Source organism: Hemicordylus capensis, chromosome 1 (genome assembly GCF_027244095.1).
Source record: "Hemicordylus capensis ecotype Gifberg chromosome 1, rHemCap1.1.pri, whole genome shotgun sequence".
NCBI lineage: Eukaryota > Metazoa > Chordata > Lepidosauria > Squamata > Cordylidae > Hemicordylus > Hemicordylus capensis.
The window spans coordinates 408,794,031-408,815,205 of record NC_069657.1 but is presented as its reverse complement, the minus strand read 5'-3'; the positions used below and the strand labels follow the sequence as shown (position 1 = coordinate 408,815,205).

General features: G+C 42.2%; 1 protein-coding gene across 1 annotated transcript in view; it reads right to left on the bottom strand.

The window, feature by feature from the left end:
* Window positions 1–3,670: 3,670 nt before the first annotated feature.
* PARP1 (poly(ADP-ribose) polymerase 1) overlaps window positions 3,671–21,175 on the bottom strand; it is a 72,389-nt gene continuing 54,884 nt past the window's right edge. Inside the window, exons 14-23 of the mRNA XM_053307209.1 lie at window positions 20,044–20,172; window positions 18,966–19,049; window positions 16,167–16,289; window positions 14,842–14,970; window positions 12,573–12,671; window positions 9,612–9,764; window positions 8,651–8,778; window positions 7,752–7,813; window positions 5,633–5,747; window positions 3,671–4,161 (exon numbers count right to left, since the gene is read on the bottom strand). Coding sequence (XP_053163184.1) covers window positions 4,080–4,161; window positions 5,633–5,747; window positions 7,752–7,813; window positions 8,651–8,778; window positions 9,612–9,764; window positions 12,573–12,671; window positions 14,842–14,970; window positions 16,167–16,289; window positions 18,966–19,049; window positions 20,044–20,172 — 1,104 coding nt within the window. The 3' untranslated portion in view covers window positions 3,671–4,079. The remainder of the gene's footprint in view (window positions 4,162–5,632; window positions 5,748–7,751; window positions 7,814–8,650; window positions 8,779–9,611; window positions 9,765–12,572; window positions 12,672–14,841; window positions 14,971–16,166; window positions 16,290–18,965; window positions 19,050–20,043; window positions 20,173–21,175) is intronic.

Below are 21,175 nucleotides of genomic sequence, written 5' to 3'. Positions count from 1 at the left end.
ATCTTCTGCTTGTTCAGGCCATCCTCACCAGTGCTGCCCAAATGCACAGATGTGTTTTGACTTGTGAAATATAAAGTAGGGCACATGGAGTAGATAACAGAAACAGCAGAGTTCTCATGAAACTCCCTAGTGCAGGGATTCTCAACATCGGGTCCCCAGATATTATTGGATGAACTCCCATAATCCCCAGCCCCAGTGGCCTTTGTTTGGGGATTACGGGAGTTGAAGTCTAATTACATCTCAGGACCCAACGTTGAGAATCCCTGCCCTAGTGGATGAGTGAATGAGTATCCCATCACAACTGGTGAGCTCTTCAGTGTATGTGGGAACAGCCAGTGAGGAGCAAGGCTAAGGCAGGTGGAATGGAAGAGCAATAGCACCCTCTCTGTTACTCACTCACCAACTCCCAATGTGCATCTAGTCACTGGTAGTTGCTGCCACCTTCCATGTTCCTCTGGTCTCCACACAGGTAATCTTGCAACACAGAACCCTACAGCAACAGTGAACCAGTGTGAGGCCAGCTGTGCTTCTGTAGGATTGCCCCAATTCTCCTGTATTTTTCCAAGGGCACGACAGACAGAAATGTAACATCTATACTCAGCATGGAGATACAATGGGAAGGGAAAACTGTTATGCAGCAGTTTCAGCCAGAGGGGCCCTACAGAGGGGTCCTACTTTGCAAGGAAGCCATAAAAGGGAAGATTTCCTTCCAAAATTGGAAGGCCTGTCCAAATGAAGAGAACAAAAAGAAAAACAAACTCTGGCAAAATAAATGCAAGGTGACCATAAGGGAGGCAAAAAGAGAGTTTGAGGAACATTTAGCCAAAAGGATGAAGGGGAATAACAAAAACTTCTTTAAATACATCAGAAGCAGGAAACCTGCCAGGGAAACGGTTGGACCATTAGACAATGAGGGAGTGAAAGGGATTATTAAGGAGGATATGGAGGTTGCAGAGAAGCAAAATGAGTTTTTTGTGTCCGTCTTCACAGTAGAGGATACTGAGCATATACCTGTTCCTGAACCAGGCTTTTTAGGGATGGAGGCTAAAGAACTGAGTCAGACAGAAGTGACAAGAGATGATGTTCTAAACTTTCTGGAAAAACTGAAAACTAACAAATCACTAGGGCCAGAGGACATCCATCCAAGAGTCCTCAAAGAACTCAAATGTGAAATTGCTGACCTCCTTGCTAAAATATAGCACTTATCCCTGAAATAAGCTCTGTACCAGAGGACTGGAGAGTAGCAAATGTAACACCGATTTTCAAAAAGGGATCCAGGGGCAATCCGGGAAATTACAGGCTGGCTAGCCTAACGTTGTTCCAGGCAAATTGATGGAAAGCATCCTCAAGGATAAAACTGTAAAGCACATAGAATAACAGGCCCTGCTGAGAATGAACCAGCATGGCTTCCACAAAGGTAAATCTTGCCTTACCAACCTTTTGGAGTTCTTTGAGAGTGTCAACAAGTATGTGGATCAAGGTGATCCAGTTGACATAGCATACCTGGACTTCCAAAAAGCTTTTGACAAAGTTCCCCATCACAGACTCCTGAGGAAACTAAGCGGTCATGGGATAAGGGGACAAGTACATGTGTGGATTGCTAACTGGTTGATAGACAGGAAACAGAGGCTAGGTATAGTGTTTTCACAATGGAGGGAAGTAAGAAGTGGGGTCCCCCAGGGATCTGTACTAGGACTGGTGCTTTTTAATTTATTCATAAATGATCTAGAAGCAGGGGTAAGCAGCAAGGTGGCCAAATTTGCAGATGATACCAAACTCTTTCGGGTAGTAAAATCCAAAATGGATTGTGAGGAGCTCCAAAAGGATCTCTCCAAACTGGGGGAGTCGACGACAAAGTGGCAAATGCGGTTCAATGTTGGCAAGTGTGAAGTGATGCACATTGGAATGAAAAACCCCAACTTTAAGTATATGCTGATGGGATCTGAGCTGTCGGTGACTGACCATTAGAGGGATCTTGGGGTTGTGGTGGACAGCTCGTTGAAACTGTTGACTCGATGTGCGGCAGCTGTGAAAAGGCCAATTCCATACTAGGGATCATTAGGAATGGGACTGAAAATAAAATGGCTAATATTATAATGCCCTTATACAAAACTATGGTGCAACCACACTTGGAGTAGTGCGTACAATTCTGGTCACCACATCGAAAAAAAGGACATTGTAGAATTGGAAAAGTTGCAGAAGAGAGCAACCAAGCACCTTTCTTATGAGGCAAGACTACAACACCTGGGGCTTTTTAGTTTAGAAAAGACGACTGCGGGGAGACATGATAGAGGTCTATAAAATCATGCATAGTGTGCAGAAAGTGGATAGAGAGAAATTATTCTCCCTCTCCCATAACAGTAGAACCGGGGGCACTGTTCTTATGTTCTTAAAAGACTAGCATCCTTGATGATCTTCAATATAAGTTTTCCGCTGTGGCTGGAATTCTCTGTCACATCTTAGGAACATAGGAAGCTGCCATATACTGAGTCAGACCATTGGTCTATGTAGCTCAGTATTGTCTACACAGACTGGCAGCGGCTTCTCCAAGGTTGCAGGCAGGAATCTCTCAGAGCCCTACCTTGGAGAAGCCAGGGAGAGAACTTGAAACCTGCTCTTTCCAGAGCGGCTCCATCCCCTGAGGGGAATATCTTAAAGTACTCACACATCAAGCCTCCCATTCACATGCAACCATGGTGGACCCTGCTTAACTAAGGGGAGAGGTCATGCTTGCTACCACAAGACCAGCTCTCCTCTCCTCAGCCTATGGAATTCTCTGCCACAAGATGTGGTGATAGCCAGCAGCCTGGACGGCTTAAAGAAGGGTTTAGATAAACTCCTGGAGGACAGGTCTATCATTAGCTACTAATCTGAGGGCTATAGGCCACCTCCAGCCTCAGAGGCAAGATGTCTCTAAATACCAGTTGTAGGGGAGCAACAGCAGGAGAGAGGGCATGCCCTCAGTTCTTAACTGTGGGCTTCCCAGAGGCATCTGGTGGGCCACTGTGTGAAGATGGGCCTTGGGCCTGAACCAGCAGGGCTTTTCTTATGAGGACTGGCAGGGTAGGGGACCACCACTCATATTTGTTATACCCTTGCAACAGCTCTGTGATGGGACAACAGAAGGAAATGGGATTAATATTTATGTTAATATACCAACTTTCATCCAAACATCTCAAGGTGGTTTACAGCTGTAATAGATGTCATCAAGACATAAGACGTATTTCCCTGCAGAGGCATCATCTGCACAGTCGAACTTGAACCCTTTAAAGCTGGTGGGTTCTCACTGCTGGCCTACTACTCAGAGCACATGGCCACTTGGGTAGGGAGAGGTGCTTTGATCTTTTTGACTGCCCAGTTATGAGTGGCGTGTGGAAGGAAAGTGCATTCTGGACTGGGTCATGTCATGGAGGTCACTTGGTTGCTGCTGTATGTCGTATGCATTGCCAGAGGAGTCTGTGTGTTTGTGCACATCATTCCAATTTGATGGGTGGCATAGTTGCCAAAGGACATATGCGAGTGTGCTGACATGGTCATGCTAATGTCGCTGCTGCTTGAGCACAGGGTCACAACTGTTACATAGGCATTAGCCCTGCTGTGTTGACCACCTATTGTCCCAAGATCACAGAATTCCACAGAAAGCAATTAAAGTTTAATATAAAAGTAAAGGTTTAGTATGAAATTAGCTTTTATTTTTACTTCAAAATAAACACATTTAAACATTTATTCATAATAGAAGCTAGAGAAATTTTTTAAACTGAAATGTTTGTAAACAGTTCTATGTTTCTGCTCCTCGCCTCACTTACAAAAGGCTAAAATCACAAGGTTTTTTTCTTTTTGGATCTGTCAGTTAAGAGACAAGGGGCCAAAGAGGAGAAGCTTCTCATAGTATTAAATTTCATGTGCTCTTGCACATGTGTTAAAAACAAAAACAAACAAAGCCTTACTAAGGTGATTGACTAAGCTTAGATTCAGCAAAGCCCTGCAAGTTATTTCTGCTTTTTCAGTAATGGAAGTTCATGCTTGGGCATTTCAAAAATTTGCACTATTCACTCTTTAACAAGTCTTCTAGTTGTTGTTCACCAAAGGGATGTTTTATAGTTAAACTTCAGCTTCAGCAAGTATTTCAGATTTACCTGAGCAACATCATAAACAATATATCTGAGGAAGACAATGAGTTAAGGAAAGGGTTTGCATTTAAAAGGGTTTGCAAAAAATATTAACAGTGTAGATGTTAAGTGTTTCCAGCAACAAGGTGAAAAACCAGAACTGTTTACCTGTAATTGCCGCTTTCCTCTGTTCTCAAGTGCAGTCAAATACATGTATAGGTATACACACAGGCCACACCCTTCTAGAATCCAGCAAGAATTTCTGATAGGTATTCCTGCCCCATTCTTGGGTTCAAGTTTTATTTTTTAATTTAATTTAAATTATTTCCCCTGCAGAGTGCACAATCAAGAATCTTGCACAGACTAAAAAGCAACCTCACATACAAATAAAAATAAAAAGCACCACTACCACTAAGTTATTATAGTACATAAGCAGCAGTTCAGCTACTCCTCAAAGTCAGGTGGCACCTGTGTTGGGAGGAGAGACTCTGCACTGCACAGGAGAATAGACTGAAAGACCTCCAAGTCCTTTCCAGCTCTAATAGTCTATGATGGGCCTAGAAGTCTTCCCTTTGCCCCCAACTCAGGGGTGTTGGGACCATGGAGCAAAGGTGGGGGGGGCACTGTCCCTCTCTGGCTGCCAGGGTCGGAGGAAGCTGCCAAGGCTCCCCCGCGGCCAGGGCACCCCCTTCTGTACCCAGCTGGCGAACAAAGTGCTCTCTGGATGGGAGCATGAGGCACACCCCTCTGCTTCTCAGCCAGTGTTTCACTGAAATGCTGGCTGTGCTGGTGGGGGAAAAGCCCAGCCAGCCATTGTTTCAAGGAAACGCTTACTGGGAAGGGATGGGAGAGGGTCTGAATGGACCCTCTGCCAGGTCTTGGCCCCACCCTTGCATCTGACGACAGACACAAGGGGCGTGGCTTGAGGCACATGCACAATGATAAAGCCTAAGGGGTGTGTGTGGGGGGGGGGCACTGGAGGAAGCTGTCCTCCGGCTGCAGCCAAGCTCCTTATGCCCCTGCCAGTGTTCTCTCTAAATTTTTAAAATCTGTGTGCGGAATGAGTTTTGTTCTAGGCAGCAGTATCAAGGCAGTGTGCATGCACATGCATTCAGTGGGAGGCCTTCCCGATTCAACCTGAGCAGGATCTAAAATTAACTGAACACATGCATTCATTAGCGGACATCAACCAATGTGTGAGTGCGCGCACCCGTGCATGCTTTACTGGCCCCTGCCCCAACTGTATACCTGCTTTATAATTAAAGCCCTGTTGAGAACAGATTTTCATCGAGGGCAAATGTGGAAGGTGCCCCCGCTCCCAATTTCCTTTGTAACAGCTGAGGAAGCCAAGGTCATTCGCTCCAAGCTTTCCAAACTGCCAATAAACTCTTCATATAAAAGCTCAAACTGGTAAAGGCCTTTTAAAATAACGAGCGATCAGCAGCTTGGATGTAAACAAGCTCTGCTCATTGGCAGCAATTATGGAACATAAATCCCTTAGAAAAATGTGGTTCAAAGGATACTCGTTATACAGAAGACAGGTATTGCTAACCCCTGAAGGTATTCCAGTGCCCAGAGGAACATCTACACCATCTAGAGATATGGTGGCAGAAGGATCTGGTGCTGTTTTGCCCAAGCCTATATGGGAGAAGCAACAAAAAACAATTCAAGTTGACAAATGCACCTTTGTATTGAAAGTCCTTTGAGGGTCTCAGATTAATCATGACAACCTTTCATTCATTCCTACAGCATCAAAAATAGATATGTAATTTTTTTTGACATATGCATTATTCTAGTGAATAGCAAAGGCATTGGTAAAGGCACTACAGTGGTCCCTCGACTTACGAACTACTCGACATAAGTATTTTTCGAGTTACAAACGGCAGTTTTAGATCCGGTTTTAGATGCGGTTTTTTCGACTTACAAATTTTTAGATGGGGTTTCCTCGACTTAAGAATTTTACATGTGGTTTCCTTGACTTGCCTGCCTGTTTACTGCCTGTTTATTCTTGAAAAGAAATGTTCCTGTGCAGTTTGCAAGCCTTACTGGGGGTCTGGGTCTTTTTTCTAGGCTCCGGAACGCATTAATCCGTTCCCAATGCATTCCTATGGGAAACCGCTTTTCGACTTACGAACTTTTCGACTTACAAATGTGCATTCGGAACGGATTAATTTCGTAAGTAGAGGGACCACTGTATATTCTTACCCACCAAGATTTTACAACAGGAATTTATTCTATCGCCACTAGAACCTTTGTCAGTTTCTATTTGCTTATTCCTTAAAAAAAAAAAAACCTAGGACAGACTTGCAAAATACCATAAACATTAGAAAAGAACTTTCCTGCTATTGTGGAAGCCACTTGGCTACAGATCAAGCCCGTGATCTTCATTATTTTTCAAATGGGGGGGGGGCACTTTGACAAATAGCCTTCGGTGTAAGAGCCATTTCCCCCTCTGAACCACACTGCGCTTTTCTCGGTGCTAGGAGGACCCTTTAAGATGAAGCCTTCTCTCAAGAGATCTAGGGAGAAAGCACTGGGAAAGGCTACATTTCCCAGAACTTTGTGCACATCTTCCAATATAGTGCAGGGGCTCAAAAGGGCTCCGTTTCCCTTAAAAGAGCCACCCCCCAAGCGCTGGGCAAAGCACACCTGTGCACAGTGGAAATTGTCACCTCCTCATGATGCCAGGGGAGTGTGTAGCTTATTCAGCTGTGGCCGAAACTACACACAGGCCAAATAAACAACTAGTCAGGCAACCACACTTAGGGCCGACTGGGGCTGTCATTGGCCCCTGGGCCTTACAATGAAGAACATGGCCAACATTTTAAGTGCTAATCAAACTGGCTCAGCACAAATTTCTAATCTTTTTCTAGATCAGAAAACATTATTGCACAGCAACACTTAACAGATTTTAAAAAAAATTAATATATAGTCTATCCAATATTCCTTTGGTTCAATTTTTAATTTCTTGCTTGCCCTACTCTATCCCAAGAGGTTAATGGCTTGCTACGTCATTTTATCAACAGACAGGCTAGGTTGTGCTATGCAGTGTGCTAGACTGGCTTTGATGTATTACTTTTCCATTTGAGGATGGGGCTACAAGCTCAGTGGAAGAACACATGCCTTGAATGCAGAAGATCCTAGGTTTTATACCTGGCATCGTCAGGTAAGGTTGGAGAAGACCCCGTCAAATTCTGGAGATCCACTGCTGATCAGTATAGACCAGCAGTAGGCAACCTTGGCTCTCCAGCTGCTGTCAAACTACAACACCCATCATTCCCAGCCACAGTTTATTGTGTCTGGGGATGTTGGGAGTTGTAGTTCAACGATAGCTGAAGAGCCAAGGTTGCCTACTAGAGATGTGCACATATTGGATTCTGCGGTTCGATTTGTACTTGAATAGCAAAATCCTTGAATCGACCTCGAATCACTGAGTGCCATTTTCCCCAGTGAGAGCTTGTCTACCAATTGGGGTTGGTGGTTAGAGCAGCCCTCTGCCCCGGACTTAGAGGACTAGCCTCCCCTGCCCCCCATTTTAGAGAATTTACCAGAAGGCATAGGACCAGCCTTGATTACTATGCCAAATGTGCTTCATGTTCTCTTGAAGAGCAACTCAGTAGGAGCATTTCCAATAAGTGTTACCTTTGACACTATGTTTTCCTTTCGGCACCTTGGTGATGTGTGAAGCATTCTTCAGTTCATACCTATCAGAGAGATGATTTAGAGCAGTACACATCAATAGAAAAGTTGAAAGAAAAGGGTACCACTGAGGAGAATACTGGTTTAAAATTACAGCTGGCAAGCAAGTTAACAGTGCTTGGCTGAATGAAATAATTTTGTTTTGCCACATCAGATTGCTTGCTTTAAAGGGTACTATCACCATCATTTATATAGCATTATCTTTGTGCATGGTGCTATACAAAGAGTGAGAAGACAAATGCCTATCCCAAAAGGAACGCAATCAAAATTGTCTTGAAGTGTAGCAAGTATTGTGCAAAAAAGACAATATTTTTGCCAAAGAACAACTTTTACTTCTCAAATAATCCATTAGAGATACAGGAGATATAGATATAGATAGATAGATAGATAGATAGATAGATAGATAGATAGATAGATAGATAGATATAAATAAATAAATAAATAAATATAAAGAGAGAGAGAGAGAGAGAGAGAGAGAGAGAATCAGCTCCAAGCTTTGAGTAAGACATTTTGAAATCAGGGAAAACAATGAAGAGTCTAGTATGTTTATTTTAGCCTAAGTTTCCATGCACTAGAGCCAGTGTTCCCTCTAAGGCCTGTGCTCACAAGTTATTTGATGTCCATTCAATTAATTTTAGATCCCGCTCAGGTTGAATCAGGAAGGCCCCACTCTGGATGCATGTGCGCACACACTGCCTTGATACTGCTGCCCAGAACAAAACTGATTCCACACACAGATGAAAAAAATTAGAGAGAACACTGACTAGAGCCCACCATTATCAGATCCAAAATTAGGGGTTACTGTTATAAACGGACAAAGCCATTCTCAATACATTACTCACATATTTCCAAGGGCAACTTCTCCCAGCAAGATCAGGCCTACTGAGTCAGTCTGTGAGGTGTGACAGTAGTTGGCGCTCTTGGACACCATGTCCGCAAAATAGATACCTTTGCCAAACATGTAGCCAGTCTAGAAGGAAAATAACAACTGCAGCTTAACAGCGAGTTATGCTGTAAGAGGGACTGGTCTCTTTGGGAGTATAACCAACCGCCACACTGGAGGCTAGGAAAGAGTTTTCTTCCAAGTCACATTGGGTACTAGTTCTGTACTGCTTTTTCTTTTGCTATGTCATGTGGCCCAGCTTGCTTAACTCAGTAAGCTGCAACTTTCTGCAGTGAATTGCATTTCTACTTGTGATGTGCTGCAATCTAAATTGCACAAGCTGATCCATGGGACAGACAGCACTCACAGCTGCAGGCTGGATGAGATGGCCTTTCGGTCCCTTGCAACTTTGTAAGCCTACAGACAACACCCTCCAAATGTTCATGACTTGTGGGGTAGAATGTACTGCACATTGCTATGATGACGGGTTTATGTTCCCAGACAGTAGAATTTAGGGGGCTGGGAAGAGAACAGGGTTCTGAATGTAAGGGAAAGAGCAGGCTTGGCAAACACATTGTGATCACCCTGTTGCAGTTCTAACCACAGAACTAATTCTCACTCTACTTAAAAAAATATAGACATGCTACAGTTTGAGTCCTCGCATTAGTAAAAGAAGTCCCACATATTACTATATTTAACTTAAAAATTAATTTACATCTTGAATAAATGGACTGGTTTTTTTCCTGGGCAACCTGAACAACATTTTAAAATGAATCCAAAATCGTACCTTACCAATACTTAGCTGGCTAGACAATTAGTTTCTTTCTACTGATGGAACTGCAGACCAAGAATTCCAGGGTAGCAGAGGACAGAAAACAATTGTTATGTGTAGTTAGTTTGCAAAATAATATTCTACATACCACAGGAGCTTCAGGTGGAGCTATTCGGAGACCCTGTGAGAATATACCCGCAAAATTGGTAGTGCGAGAACCATGCCAGAGCAACTGGCGATTGTGTAGCTCTTTGAAGGGTTTATAACGCTGACTCTCTCCTTCACGCTCAATCTTGAAAATCTTTGTTTTTAAGGGGGAGGGAAAAAAATTAGTATGTGGCAAGACTGAAAAAATCCATGCTGAAAAAGGAAAAATTAAAATTCTTAATTTGGTTGTGTGTTTGCATATGTACACACATACTCATGTCTTATTATGACATAAATCATATATAAGTTTTAAATTTAGATACTTTCTTCACTAGTATGAAGACAATCCTAAAATATTTCCCAATTTAAGGGACAAAAAAACCTAGCAGCTTTAAAAACAAATATTTAAAGCTTTAACCATTATACTAAAATAGCTTAAAACTGAGTTCTTCAAAATAATCTTGTTTTGAATGTCCAAGTTTGAGATTGATGTTACTTATAAGTTTAACCCAAATGAATGAGACAATTGTGTGTGAGGAATTTAGACTTGACTTTTATTATGCACCTGTGATTTAGTCAGTTGCAAGCACCAAGGAGAAGCTTAGGATATATCCATACCTGTGATCTTGTTGCATTTCCCTTTTGTTCTTAATAACCCCAGAACTAGTCTTTGTGAGTTTCCTATATATAAACTCTTTTTCCAGAACAGCAGGCTCCTCCCCTCACCTTATTTACACAATTGCATCTTTTCTGCTCTACACACTTCAATAAATTTGATGAAATTCAATGAAATTCACTGAAAAAAGGAGAACCTAAGACTCGATTGTGACGGAGTCGACTCTTTAGTTTCTACTAGAAGAAATGTGCAAACAAAATTAACAAGATATCAAGGTGGGTGGGTGCACAAGTGCAATATAACAATTTCACTTGTTACAGAAAGGAGTAGGAGAAGAACTGGAGGCTAGTGCAGATGGAACACAGTCCACCTCTCAGTGAGGTGTAGGGAATAAGGGATGCTCCAGGGCAGTGTTTCTCAACTACCGGTCTGTGGACTGGTGCCGATCCACGAGGCATTGGGTACCAGTCCATGAGGCATCACTAATAAAAATCACCTCCCAAAAAACAATTTTGGGCCAGCGGGGGCCACTGTGAGCTCTCTGGAGCTCATTTCCAGGCAGCCCTTACTGCTGGATAACATTCATTTCATTTCCTTGAAATGAACATTATCCAGCATAGAGGGCTGCCTGGAAATGAGCTCCAGAGAATTGCCCGAAGTGGTTTTTTGGGAGGTGCCTGGGGGTGGGGACCCCCTTACTAACTGCTGGTCCAGGAAACTGCACATGAATAAAGTACTGGTCCATGACTCCCAAAACGCTGAGGAACACTGCTCCAGGGGATAGTATGCTCCCTCCCCACAGAAAGTCTTCTCTTGAGTGCAGATTCTCTTTCCTTGCCAGCCTGTTAAATGTTATACTAGCATCACCATTAACCATAGTTGACTAGACTTCCATCTTAAGAATTTGACATCAGCTTCAACACGCCATTTCAAATCCGACTCAGGATGGAACCCTAGTGAGCATAAACCCATGTGACTTTTAACGAGACATCTACAAATCCACTTGTCAGTGTTCCCAGCCTTCTGGCAAGCAGGACACCCAGCAGCACCACACAGATCTCCTCACTAGGGGTCTCATTTTCACTGCTATTTTTGAGATGATAAACAGCAGGAAGCCTTTCTGAGCAGTAGGAGAGGGCTCCCACTGTTCCTTACCATAGCCATATTCCAGTACAAGCAGCAGAAGACCCACTTCTCTCCTAAACCCTCTGCCTGTGTGCTAGAAAAGGATCTGAGGGTAGAGAAGGGATTGCTGGCAAGCACAAATAATGGCTGGCTAATGAACGAAACGTAACATTGTGGATCCCTACCTTTAGCCATGATTTAAGACTTTCCACACCCCATAGTCCTTGGATTTGGAAGAGAGGTAGGTTAAATGTCACTCACAGCTGCCATCTCCTTTCTGGGCCTAGCTCTTGGAAGCCCTGTTGAGCAATGAGGTTGATCCTCCCTGGCCAATTATGCTAGCCCCTCTAAATAGAAGTGGTGCATGCCTCTTGGAATTTCTCTTGCAAGAAATCTGGGTCTCGTCATCAGCCTTTGCAGCTGGGCTACAGCACGCTCCATTGCTGACATCGTGCCTGTGCTGATTATGGGTGGAATGCTTCAGAAACTGGCACAGCAGCACATTCTGTGCTGCTCCCTTATTTTTTAGGAACAGTGTCGCAGGATCAGCTGGATTGGGGTGTATCATCCAGATCTTCATCCAAGCCAAGGTAGGGGAATCCCAGGCAGGCTTGTGAGGAAACAGAACTGGCACTCAAAGAGGTGGCAATTGCTAGAAAGTGTGCACAATCACACAGCCCATCTCCAATCCCTTAAGCATAGTTAAGGAGTGAGTTGCATTATGCTTGCAGAGGCCACCCAAGCACAGTGTGAGACTTCTATCTAGACCAGGGCTGCACAACTTTGTCCCTCCTGCAGATGTTGGACTCCAACTCCCACCAACCCTAATGATCACTGTGGCTGGAGATGCTGGGAATTGTAGTCCAACAACAAAAGTATTCAAGATAGTAAAATCCAAACCAGATTGTGAGGAGTTCCAAAAGCAGCAGGAGAGAGGGCATGCCCTCACCTCTTGCCTGTGGACTTCTCAGGGTCATCTGGTAGGTCACTGAAGGAAACAGGATGCTAGACTAGATAGGCCTTAGGCCTGATCCAGCAAGGCTGTTCTTATGTTCTTAACAGCTGGAAAGCCAAAGTTGTGCAGCCCTGGATCAATCATGGAAAAGGTATCAATCACTATAGTACAAGTTTTCACATAACACAGTTCAGTGCTAAGGTTAGCTACATACTCAATTCTGTACAAAAAGTAACAAGGAATAACCAATTCTAATCACAACTTACCTCCATGACCTTCAAGTCGTAAGCATTATGTGTACTTGCATGAGTATTTTTAACATACTGCTTTATGATCTTGGCCTCTTCTGAATCTTTGTCTACTACCTATGCAGATAACAGAGGAAAAAAGGTTTCCTTGGAAAATTAATGAAGCAAAGGATCCGTCAACATATTGGCTATTTATAACTTTTTAATCAAATGACTACAATACTTCCAAAGTGGGGGAGGCTTAGTCTTACTCTCAAAAAACCTGACTAAACCATCACATGTTTAATACAGAATCAATGGGCGCTTGAAGTGGATTCTGGACAAGAGAGTCCAGACTCTAGTTAGTTCACTTTAATTTTAATATGGGGATGCTGGGGAATGCAAAGATGTTGAGTACTTGTGACCACTAACTGGGGCTTGGAGCATCGTAGCATTGACAAAACATAATGCTGGAAGGGCGAGTGAGTAATAGTACAGTTAGAGAATATGTAATGGAATTGGACCCACAAGGGATCAAAGGAAAAGGAGGAATAGGCCTCAAAGTAAAAAGTAGGTTGCCTGGAACTGGTGTTTGTACAGTTACATGTATAGGGCTCTGTAGCTATTTATTTATTTATATACCGCCTAGCCTAGTATAAAAATCTCTAGGCGTACAAAATTAAAAATATAAAATATAACCAGCATGGTTTAGTGGTTAGAGTGCTGGACTAGGACCAGGGAGACCCGAGTTCAAATCCCCATTCACCCATGATACTTGCTGGGTGACTCTGGGCCAGTCGCTTCTCTCTCAGCCTAACCTACTTCACAGGGTTGTTGGGAGGAGAAACTTAAGTATGTAGTACTTAATGTAGTACTCTGGGGTCCTTGGAGAAAGAGCGGGATATAAAATGTAAATAATAATAATGACACATTTAAAATTCATAAAAAGATAAAAATCATGCTAGATAAAAACACATTAAAAGTTAAAATTTGGTCTCAACTGAAGGCCTGGGAAAATAGGTATGTCTTTAGGGACTATATGGGACTGCACAGAGACCATATGGTACAAACTGTGGCTAGCAGGGGAGTATTTGCTATCTCTATGAGGAATTACTCAGATCAGAACTAAATTCATAGTTTGAGGACGGGGGTGGGGTGGGGAGCCTTGCGCTCCAGTGAGATGTCAAGAGGAGGTAAAGAGCACAGCTTGATTTATCAGCTAAAGCACAGGCACAGCAGTCAGGATTATGGAACAGACATACAGCCTAATCCTATATATGCTTATTCAGATGTAAATTGCACTGTTTTGCATGAGGCTTACAGCCAAAGTACATGTTATGTTAAACACATCACTAGGCCTTACATGGTTGATTTTTGTGTCTTAAATATCAGTGGTAAGCAGGGGAGGGATACAGTGATGGTGTTGTGTTTCCAATCAGGATTGGAACTGTGACATGTAGGGGGAGTAGGGGATTTCACTCTGCCTTTGCTGTGGTCCCAGTCTAGATTGGGAAGGGTTGTTGTTCAGCAGCACAGCATCTGCTTTGCAACAGAAGGTCCCAGGTTAAATCCTTGGCTGGATTTAACATCAAACTCTGGAGAACTGCTGCCTGTTATAGAAGATACTGAGCTAAATAGACCAATGGTCTGGCTCCATATAAGGCTGCTTCATATGATCATGCAAGGACCAGTTACGTGCTTAACGTAACACAGTCTGGCCTTTATTCCCAGTAAGACTGCAGCCACAGAAGGGCACTCCCATCTGTGCGGTCTCTTAATGCTTGTTTAAGAGGAATTAGGTTCAATAAGCGTAGGCTGATTGCCAGAAGATAACCAAAGTCAGATTACTATTAAAGGAACCAGCTTTCTTAAAGCAGGTTTAGTCTTTACCATTCCCTGAACACTCAACTAGGCTTTCCCCCAACCCCGTTAATCCGATTTTGATTGTTCAGCAATCAACCCAATGGTTACCCAGAGGAAAACAGAGTGCAGAATGTGCAAGGGAAATAAATATGCTTATTTTGGCACGAGATTATAAGAAAAAAAGGACAGGTTTGAAATCCAGACAGCATGTAAAAATCAAGTGACAAGGCGAATTGCTTGTCGAAGGCATATGGTCAAAAGCGCTGAAAACTAGATTTTTGCCACAGTCTGCCATCTATCTGCATGGATGATGCATGGAAAGGATACATCAAAATCCAATCAAAGCTTGTCAAAGGACAGGTCAAATCCATCAAAGTTAGAAAGAAGCCAGTCATGGGAAGCCCTGTTCACAATATAAAATCACTTTATTTCCCACATCATTTACCTTGATATCCGTTTTGAGTTTTTCATAGTTCACATCTATTGGATCTTTATCTCCATCCTGACCTCCACTTCTTAGGAGGCTGTAGGCAACCTCAATGTCCAGCAGATTGTCCAGCATCTCCACTTTGGACTTGAATAAGAAAGAGAAATTGTTCTTGGTACTGAACATATTTTGTGGTCTTCAGACATAATGCAATAAGCAGACTATGCACTAATTGTCTACTCAGTGCTAAGACTCCATCACAAAGTCAGCAAGGTTCCAAGTGACAAAGCCTAGCTTATTTTTAACCCAGCCTTTCTCCAAAGAGCTGTGGATGCGGTTTCTGCCCATACTCTTATTTTATGTTAACAACTCTGCAAGAGGATTAGATTGAGAACTGGTGACTGGCCCAAAGTCATCCAGTAAGCTTCATGACAAAGCAAGAAATGGAACCTGGGTGTCTGGTCCAAGTTCAACATCTGTCCACTAACCTATACTGGCTTAGGAAAAAAAATGATACTGGCGCAACTAAACAGCTAGGTTTTTACCACTATCTTAAGCACTCTCTAGCTGGAGGAAGACAGTTTATGTGATCTCTGTGCTAGATGCCAAAACTAAATTCTGCAATCGGAGTCAGAGACTCTCCATGGGGTCTCCACAAGTCCCTTGGAAGCTCACTAGTGGCAAGTGCCTCCAGCCCTCTGGTGAGCAGGACACCCAGCACCACACAGATCTCCTCCCCAGAGGTCTCATTTATTGTTTATTTAATAAACTGTCTTACTCCAAAGGTTCTAGGTGGTCCACACAAATAAATACAACAAAACAAAACAAAGCAGCGATTAAAACAATTAAAAACATTCAACAATTACTAAAAGCCAGGCTTTAAAACAAGTGTCTTAAGGGCTCTTTTAAAAGCTGGTAAAGATGTTAATCCACTAATATCTATAGGGAGCACATTCCACAGCCCCAGAGCGACTACAGAGAAGGCCTGCTCCAGAGACGAGCTGGCGGCATCCGGAGATGGACCTCTCTCGGTGACCTTAATGTGAGGTGGGGATCATGTAGAACACGACACCCTCCCAGGCATAATCATTTCCAATGTCATTTTTGAAAAGCTAAGAAACACCAGGAATCCTTTTGAGCAGCAGGAGAGGGCTCCCACTGTTTCTTAGCCTCTTCATATCTCAGAGCAAGTGACAGAAGATCCACTTTTCTCCTAAGGCCTCTGCCTGTGTGCCAGAAAGGATTTGGGGAAAGGAGAGGGCATTGGTGGCAAGCCCATATAATGGCTGGCTAGTGAGCTACCAGTAATCCTAAATGTGTGGACCCCTGTTTGTCATCAATACCTTAATGTAGTCTAGGTTATTTAAAAGAGGGGGCTTCTTCATCCCAAAGTCATGCGGTATTAGAGTGTAGAAGCGATTGGAGAGATCCAGTATCTGCGAATCTGTGCCATCATCAGAAACTGCCTACAGAGGAAACAAAAGCAGCAAAATTAAAGTTTATTTATTTATTTATTACATTTGTACATCGCCCCAAACTTTCATCTCTGGGCGGTTAACAATAGTATAAAACAAGTTAAAATATATACAAAAACTTAAAACAATTTAACAATTTAAAAAATCAACCATGAATTAAAAGCTTAACATCTTTACAGAAACATCTATGTGCACTTGAGCTACACAGCTAACAAAAATCTAGTCCTAGCTCAGATTAGCTATTTAGAACTTTAGAAAACCAAAGCAAACATTTTGAAATTGTAACACTTTTAGTAACAAGCTAACATGATCTTACAAAGATATGCAAAGCTGCATTACAGCTGGCTGAGGAGCCCTTGTTAAGCATGTACTCAGCATGCTTTATAGCCTAATATATCAATGTTTACCCAGAAGTAAAGCTCACTGGGTTCAGTTGAGTCTATGCCCAGGAAAGTGTGTATAGGATTGAAGTGTTAAAATAATATGGTGAGGAGTCAAAAGTCTATAGGCAGGAACAGTTGGGCCATTCTGAGAGTCCTAAATAGCAATAGCAATAGCAATAGCACTTACATTTATATACCGCTCTATAGCTGGAAGCTCTCTAAGCGGTTTACAATGATTTAGCATATTGCCCCCCAACATTCTGGATACTCATTTTACCGACCTCGGAAGAAAGATCATGCAAGCTAAAAATCTGGTATTATCATGAATTTTGATTTTAAAAACAACAACAACCCAAAGTAGTTTGTCCAAATGTAGGTGGTAATGTTTCAATTATCTAGCTTGTAAAAAAGAATCTGAAAAGTAGACGTTAGCCTATGAGTGTTCACACCACAGAAAAGTTATTAAGCTTGAAGGTGTCACAGGCAACATCTTCTTGAATAACTTATCATTCACTCTACTTTTCTATCAGTTCTTGAAAATGGAATTAAGACAGGCAGCATATGGGCCAAAATAAATACTTTCATCTTATTTGAGGAATTGTATCAAAACATTCCTTACAGTTCCACAGAACCAATCCAAATTTACAAAAAAATATGTGCTCCCAGAACTGTATTACTTTAAAATGCAGGTGGACACATGCATATTTGAATGTTCTTCCTTAAAATAAAAAAAGCCACACTGATTTTCTATAACTTCTTGAGCATGCCAAACAAACACAAAGTGAACCACATTAAATGGTGAACACAAAGTAAACCAAATGGTGAACCAAACACAAAGTGAAACAGTTCCTAACTGGGTTATACCCAAACTGGCCAATGGTGTTTACTTGGAAATCTTTCTTTGAATATTGTACATGCTGCTCTTTATGTATATTTATATAGCACCCTTTGTCCTAAGACCCCAGGGTACATAGGACATAGGAAGCTGCCATATTCTGAGTCAGACTATTTGTTTATCTAGCTCAGTATTGTCTTCACAGACTGGCAGCAGCTTCTCCAAGGTTGCAGGCAGGAATCTCTCTCAGCCCTATCTTGGAGAAGCCAAGGAGAGAACTTGAAACCTTCTGCTCTTCCCAGAGTGGCTCCATCCCCTGAGGGGAAAATCTTACAGTGCTCACACATCAAGTTTCCCATTCATATGCAATCAGGGTGGACCCTGCTTAGCTAAGGGGACAAGTCATGCTTGCTACCACAAGTCCAGATCTCCTCTCCTAGATTAGCTCTCCTCTCCTAACAAGATTAAAAACAATTCAATAAAAACATAAAAACAGAACTAACTGCTAACTTGTCCCCTGCTAACTGAGCAAAGAGGCACCTATTTAAAGTGGTGATTCTCTTTATAGAGCAGGAGGAGAGCAACTGGCCCCATTCCTCCAGTGGCTGTTCCTGGTGTCTATCTTATGTTTCTTTTTAGATTGTGAGTCTTTTGGAGACAGGGAGCCATCTTATTTATTTACTAACTAAGCTATGTAAACTGCTTTGGGAACTTTTGTTGAAAAGTGGTATACACATATTCATAGTAGTAGTAGCAGTAGCAGCAGCAAAAAATTTAAATAGAGCAAGGAACAGCTTATTGAGCATTGCTATGAGCAGTTCTGGAGCAGCAAGCAGCATTCTTCAGATGATTTAAAATCTAAACAAGCATCCATTTTAATACTAACCAGAGCAGTCAAGCAGAGAGCTGAGCATGAAGTCAGGCTCAATTTATTTAGAACAAAAATAAATAATAGATCTCCATTGCTGCTTTCTCGTGGTGGCATGAAAAACACTGCCAGCCTATTAAAGTATTAGGCCAAGTTAGTTCAAGTCAGCCACTGCTGACATCAGTGAAACAGTATCAGCTTATAAAAGTCATCAATCTAGCTCAACTTCAATGGCTTCTCTAACACACACACTCTTCAAAGGCTTCAATAGCAAAGGACCAAATTAGGACTAGTCTGCTGCCAACCCTGTGAAAAGTCATTGCGTAGTCAAGCCGTGTTCTTTTTGATGCAGCCATTCTGATTAACATTGATGACCCCTCTGAGCAAGAGGACTTCAAAAAGAATAAAGAAGTCTTTTCACTGTAGATAAAAGTCTTCACCTTGCTTTCATTAAATGAAATTCCTTAAGAGAAGGGTAATCTGTAGATGCAGCAAAAAGGCTGAGAACCCAGTTGACTACCAGCCTATGCTGCCTTAGGAATTCCCTCAATGATGATAAAAGGTCTTCCTTTCGTGCTTACCTGCTGGACCTCATTAAGGATGGAGTATGCACTCTGTATCTGCCTCTTGCTTAGCTTCCCCAAAGGCATCTTCTGGAGGTCAATCTGGCAAGGAAATAAATGAAAGTAATTAAAGCAAGACTTCATTATGTGGAAACAATCAGAGATCAATCACTTGAGGGATCACTTTCTAGATACAGTATTTCCACAAAGAGAACTGAAGCACTTTTATACGTGACTTTGGTCTGTATAAACGTCTATTTAAATAGTCACAGGTCAAGGTGCCACAGGATCTCACAGGATCTCTCTACTTCAGATTCATTCATTCGATTTCTATACCGCCCTTCAAAAAAATGGCTCAGGGCAGTTTACACAGACAAATAATAAATAAAATGGATCCCTGTCCCTAAAGGGCTCACAATCTAAAAGAAACACCAGCAACAGTCACTGGAGGTCCTGTGCTAGGGGTGGATAGGGCCAGTTACTCTCCCCCTGCTAAATAAAGAGAATTACCACGTTAAAAAGGTGCCTCTTTGCCAAGTTAGCAGGGGTTGCATATATAATATAAAAATTATTAAGAATGTATATAAATTAAAAGAATGTTTTAGGAAATGACTTGCTTGTTTGAAAATGCCACTCCCTAAAATTGCACGATAGCTCAAAGAGAGTATATAAATTAAATGAATTAAATAAGACGCATCCCCCATGTATGCAAGCTTCTATCAGGTTGATACATATACCCCCTCATCATCACCCCATCACTTTCTTCTGTCACAGAAAGAGAATCATGAACCTTTTTGTGATAGGAGGCACAGGCTGCTGGATTGTAAGAATGGGCATAGGGATCTCAGTGGTAGAGCACCATGCAGAAGGTCCTAGATTCACTCCCTGGCAACTTCAGATAGGGCTGGGAAAGTCTCCTGCCTGAAACCCTGGAGAGCCGCTGCCAGTCAGGGTACACAACGCTGAGCTAGATGGACCAATGGTCTTACTCGGCAGGAGGCAGCTTCCTATGTGCTGGAAATAAGTGTACTGCTGCCATTATCGTAAATAAAAGGAGAAAAGGAAAGCATGTTTAAAACTAAGAAATACTATTGACCTCAAATTCCACCATGGCTTTCTTCATGCTTTCCACATCAAAGATCATCTTGATAAGGTCCTGGACTGGCTTAGGAAGCTTCGATTTTGTCCCTGCACTCACTGTCAGTTTCTTCACTGCTTCTTCATCCTAGCAAAAGAGAAAGTTACACATATATGCACAGAATAGGAGCAGAAATGCATTTTACTAAATTCTACTGAAGCTGGAGACAGAGTATGCATGCAGTTCTCCAACTAATCCTGCAGTGTAGAAGACTGCCTGCCCCATGCCCCCCTCAGTCATTTATCTAAAAATCTAGCTCTCTGGAGTATAACCCAATGTTTAAGAGAAGGAAAAGGACATGAAGCAATTTTATTTTTCTCCAAAGAAACACACTGATTTCCAGTGGTTATTTCCCCCAAATTTAGAGATCCCAATTTGGAATACCTTTAGGGAGGGGAGGGGAGGGGAGGTTTACCGGAATATGAGTTAGGCACATTTGACTCAACACTATAAAACTACTGGAGCTAGTTTTTATAGTGTAGGGGGTGGGGTGAGGAGAGAATTGAGAGCTAAGTGGTCAAGAATGTAATCAGCCAAATAGGATTTGGGGCCTATTTATTTATTTATTTATTAGAAGCATTTAATATACCGCCCACTCCAAAAACTCCAGGCGGTGTACAATGGCATATAAATAAGGTAACATTAAAAATTACAATCAAAATTATATTAAAAATAGCAAACTAAAATAGATAATGGAAAGGAAATAAAATAAACTATAGGGCAAATGCCTGGCAGAAAAGAAAGGTCTTCAGTAAGGATTTAAAGCCTTGTAAAGAGGGGTAAAGAAAGAGCAGACCCTTAGCATATCAACAACAGAAATCAAATTTTGCAGGTCAATCCTGAGAAGTTTTACCCATGTGCTGTTTTAATTCAGTGCGTACGCACACCCACCCACTGTGAGGTAATTTTTTGAAACTAAACACAAAATACAAGATTTCTTCCCAAACAGATGCAAAACAAACTCAAAAAGAGGTGGTAGTATTCTCCTGGGGAAGAAGGGGCAGTTGCTTCTTAAAGTGGTAGTTCAGTGTTTGGGTCAGTGGGGCTTATGCCTGCTGTTGGGATTCCTCCTAAACTATCAAAAGTATCT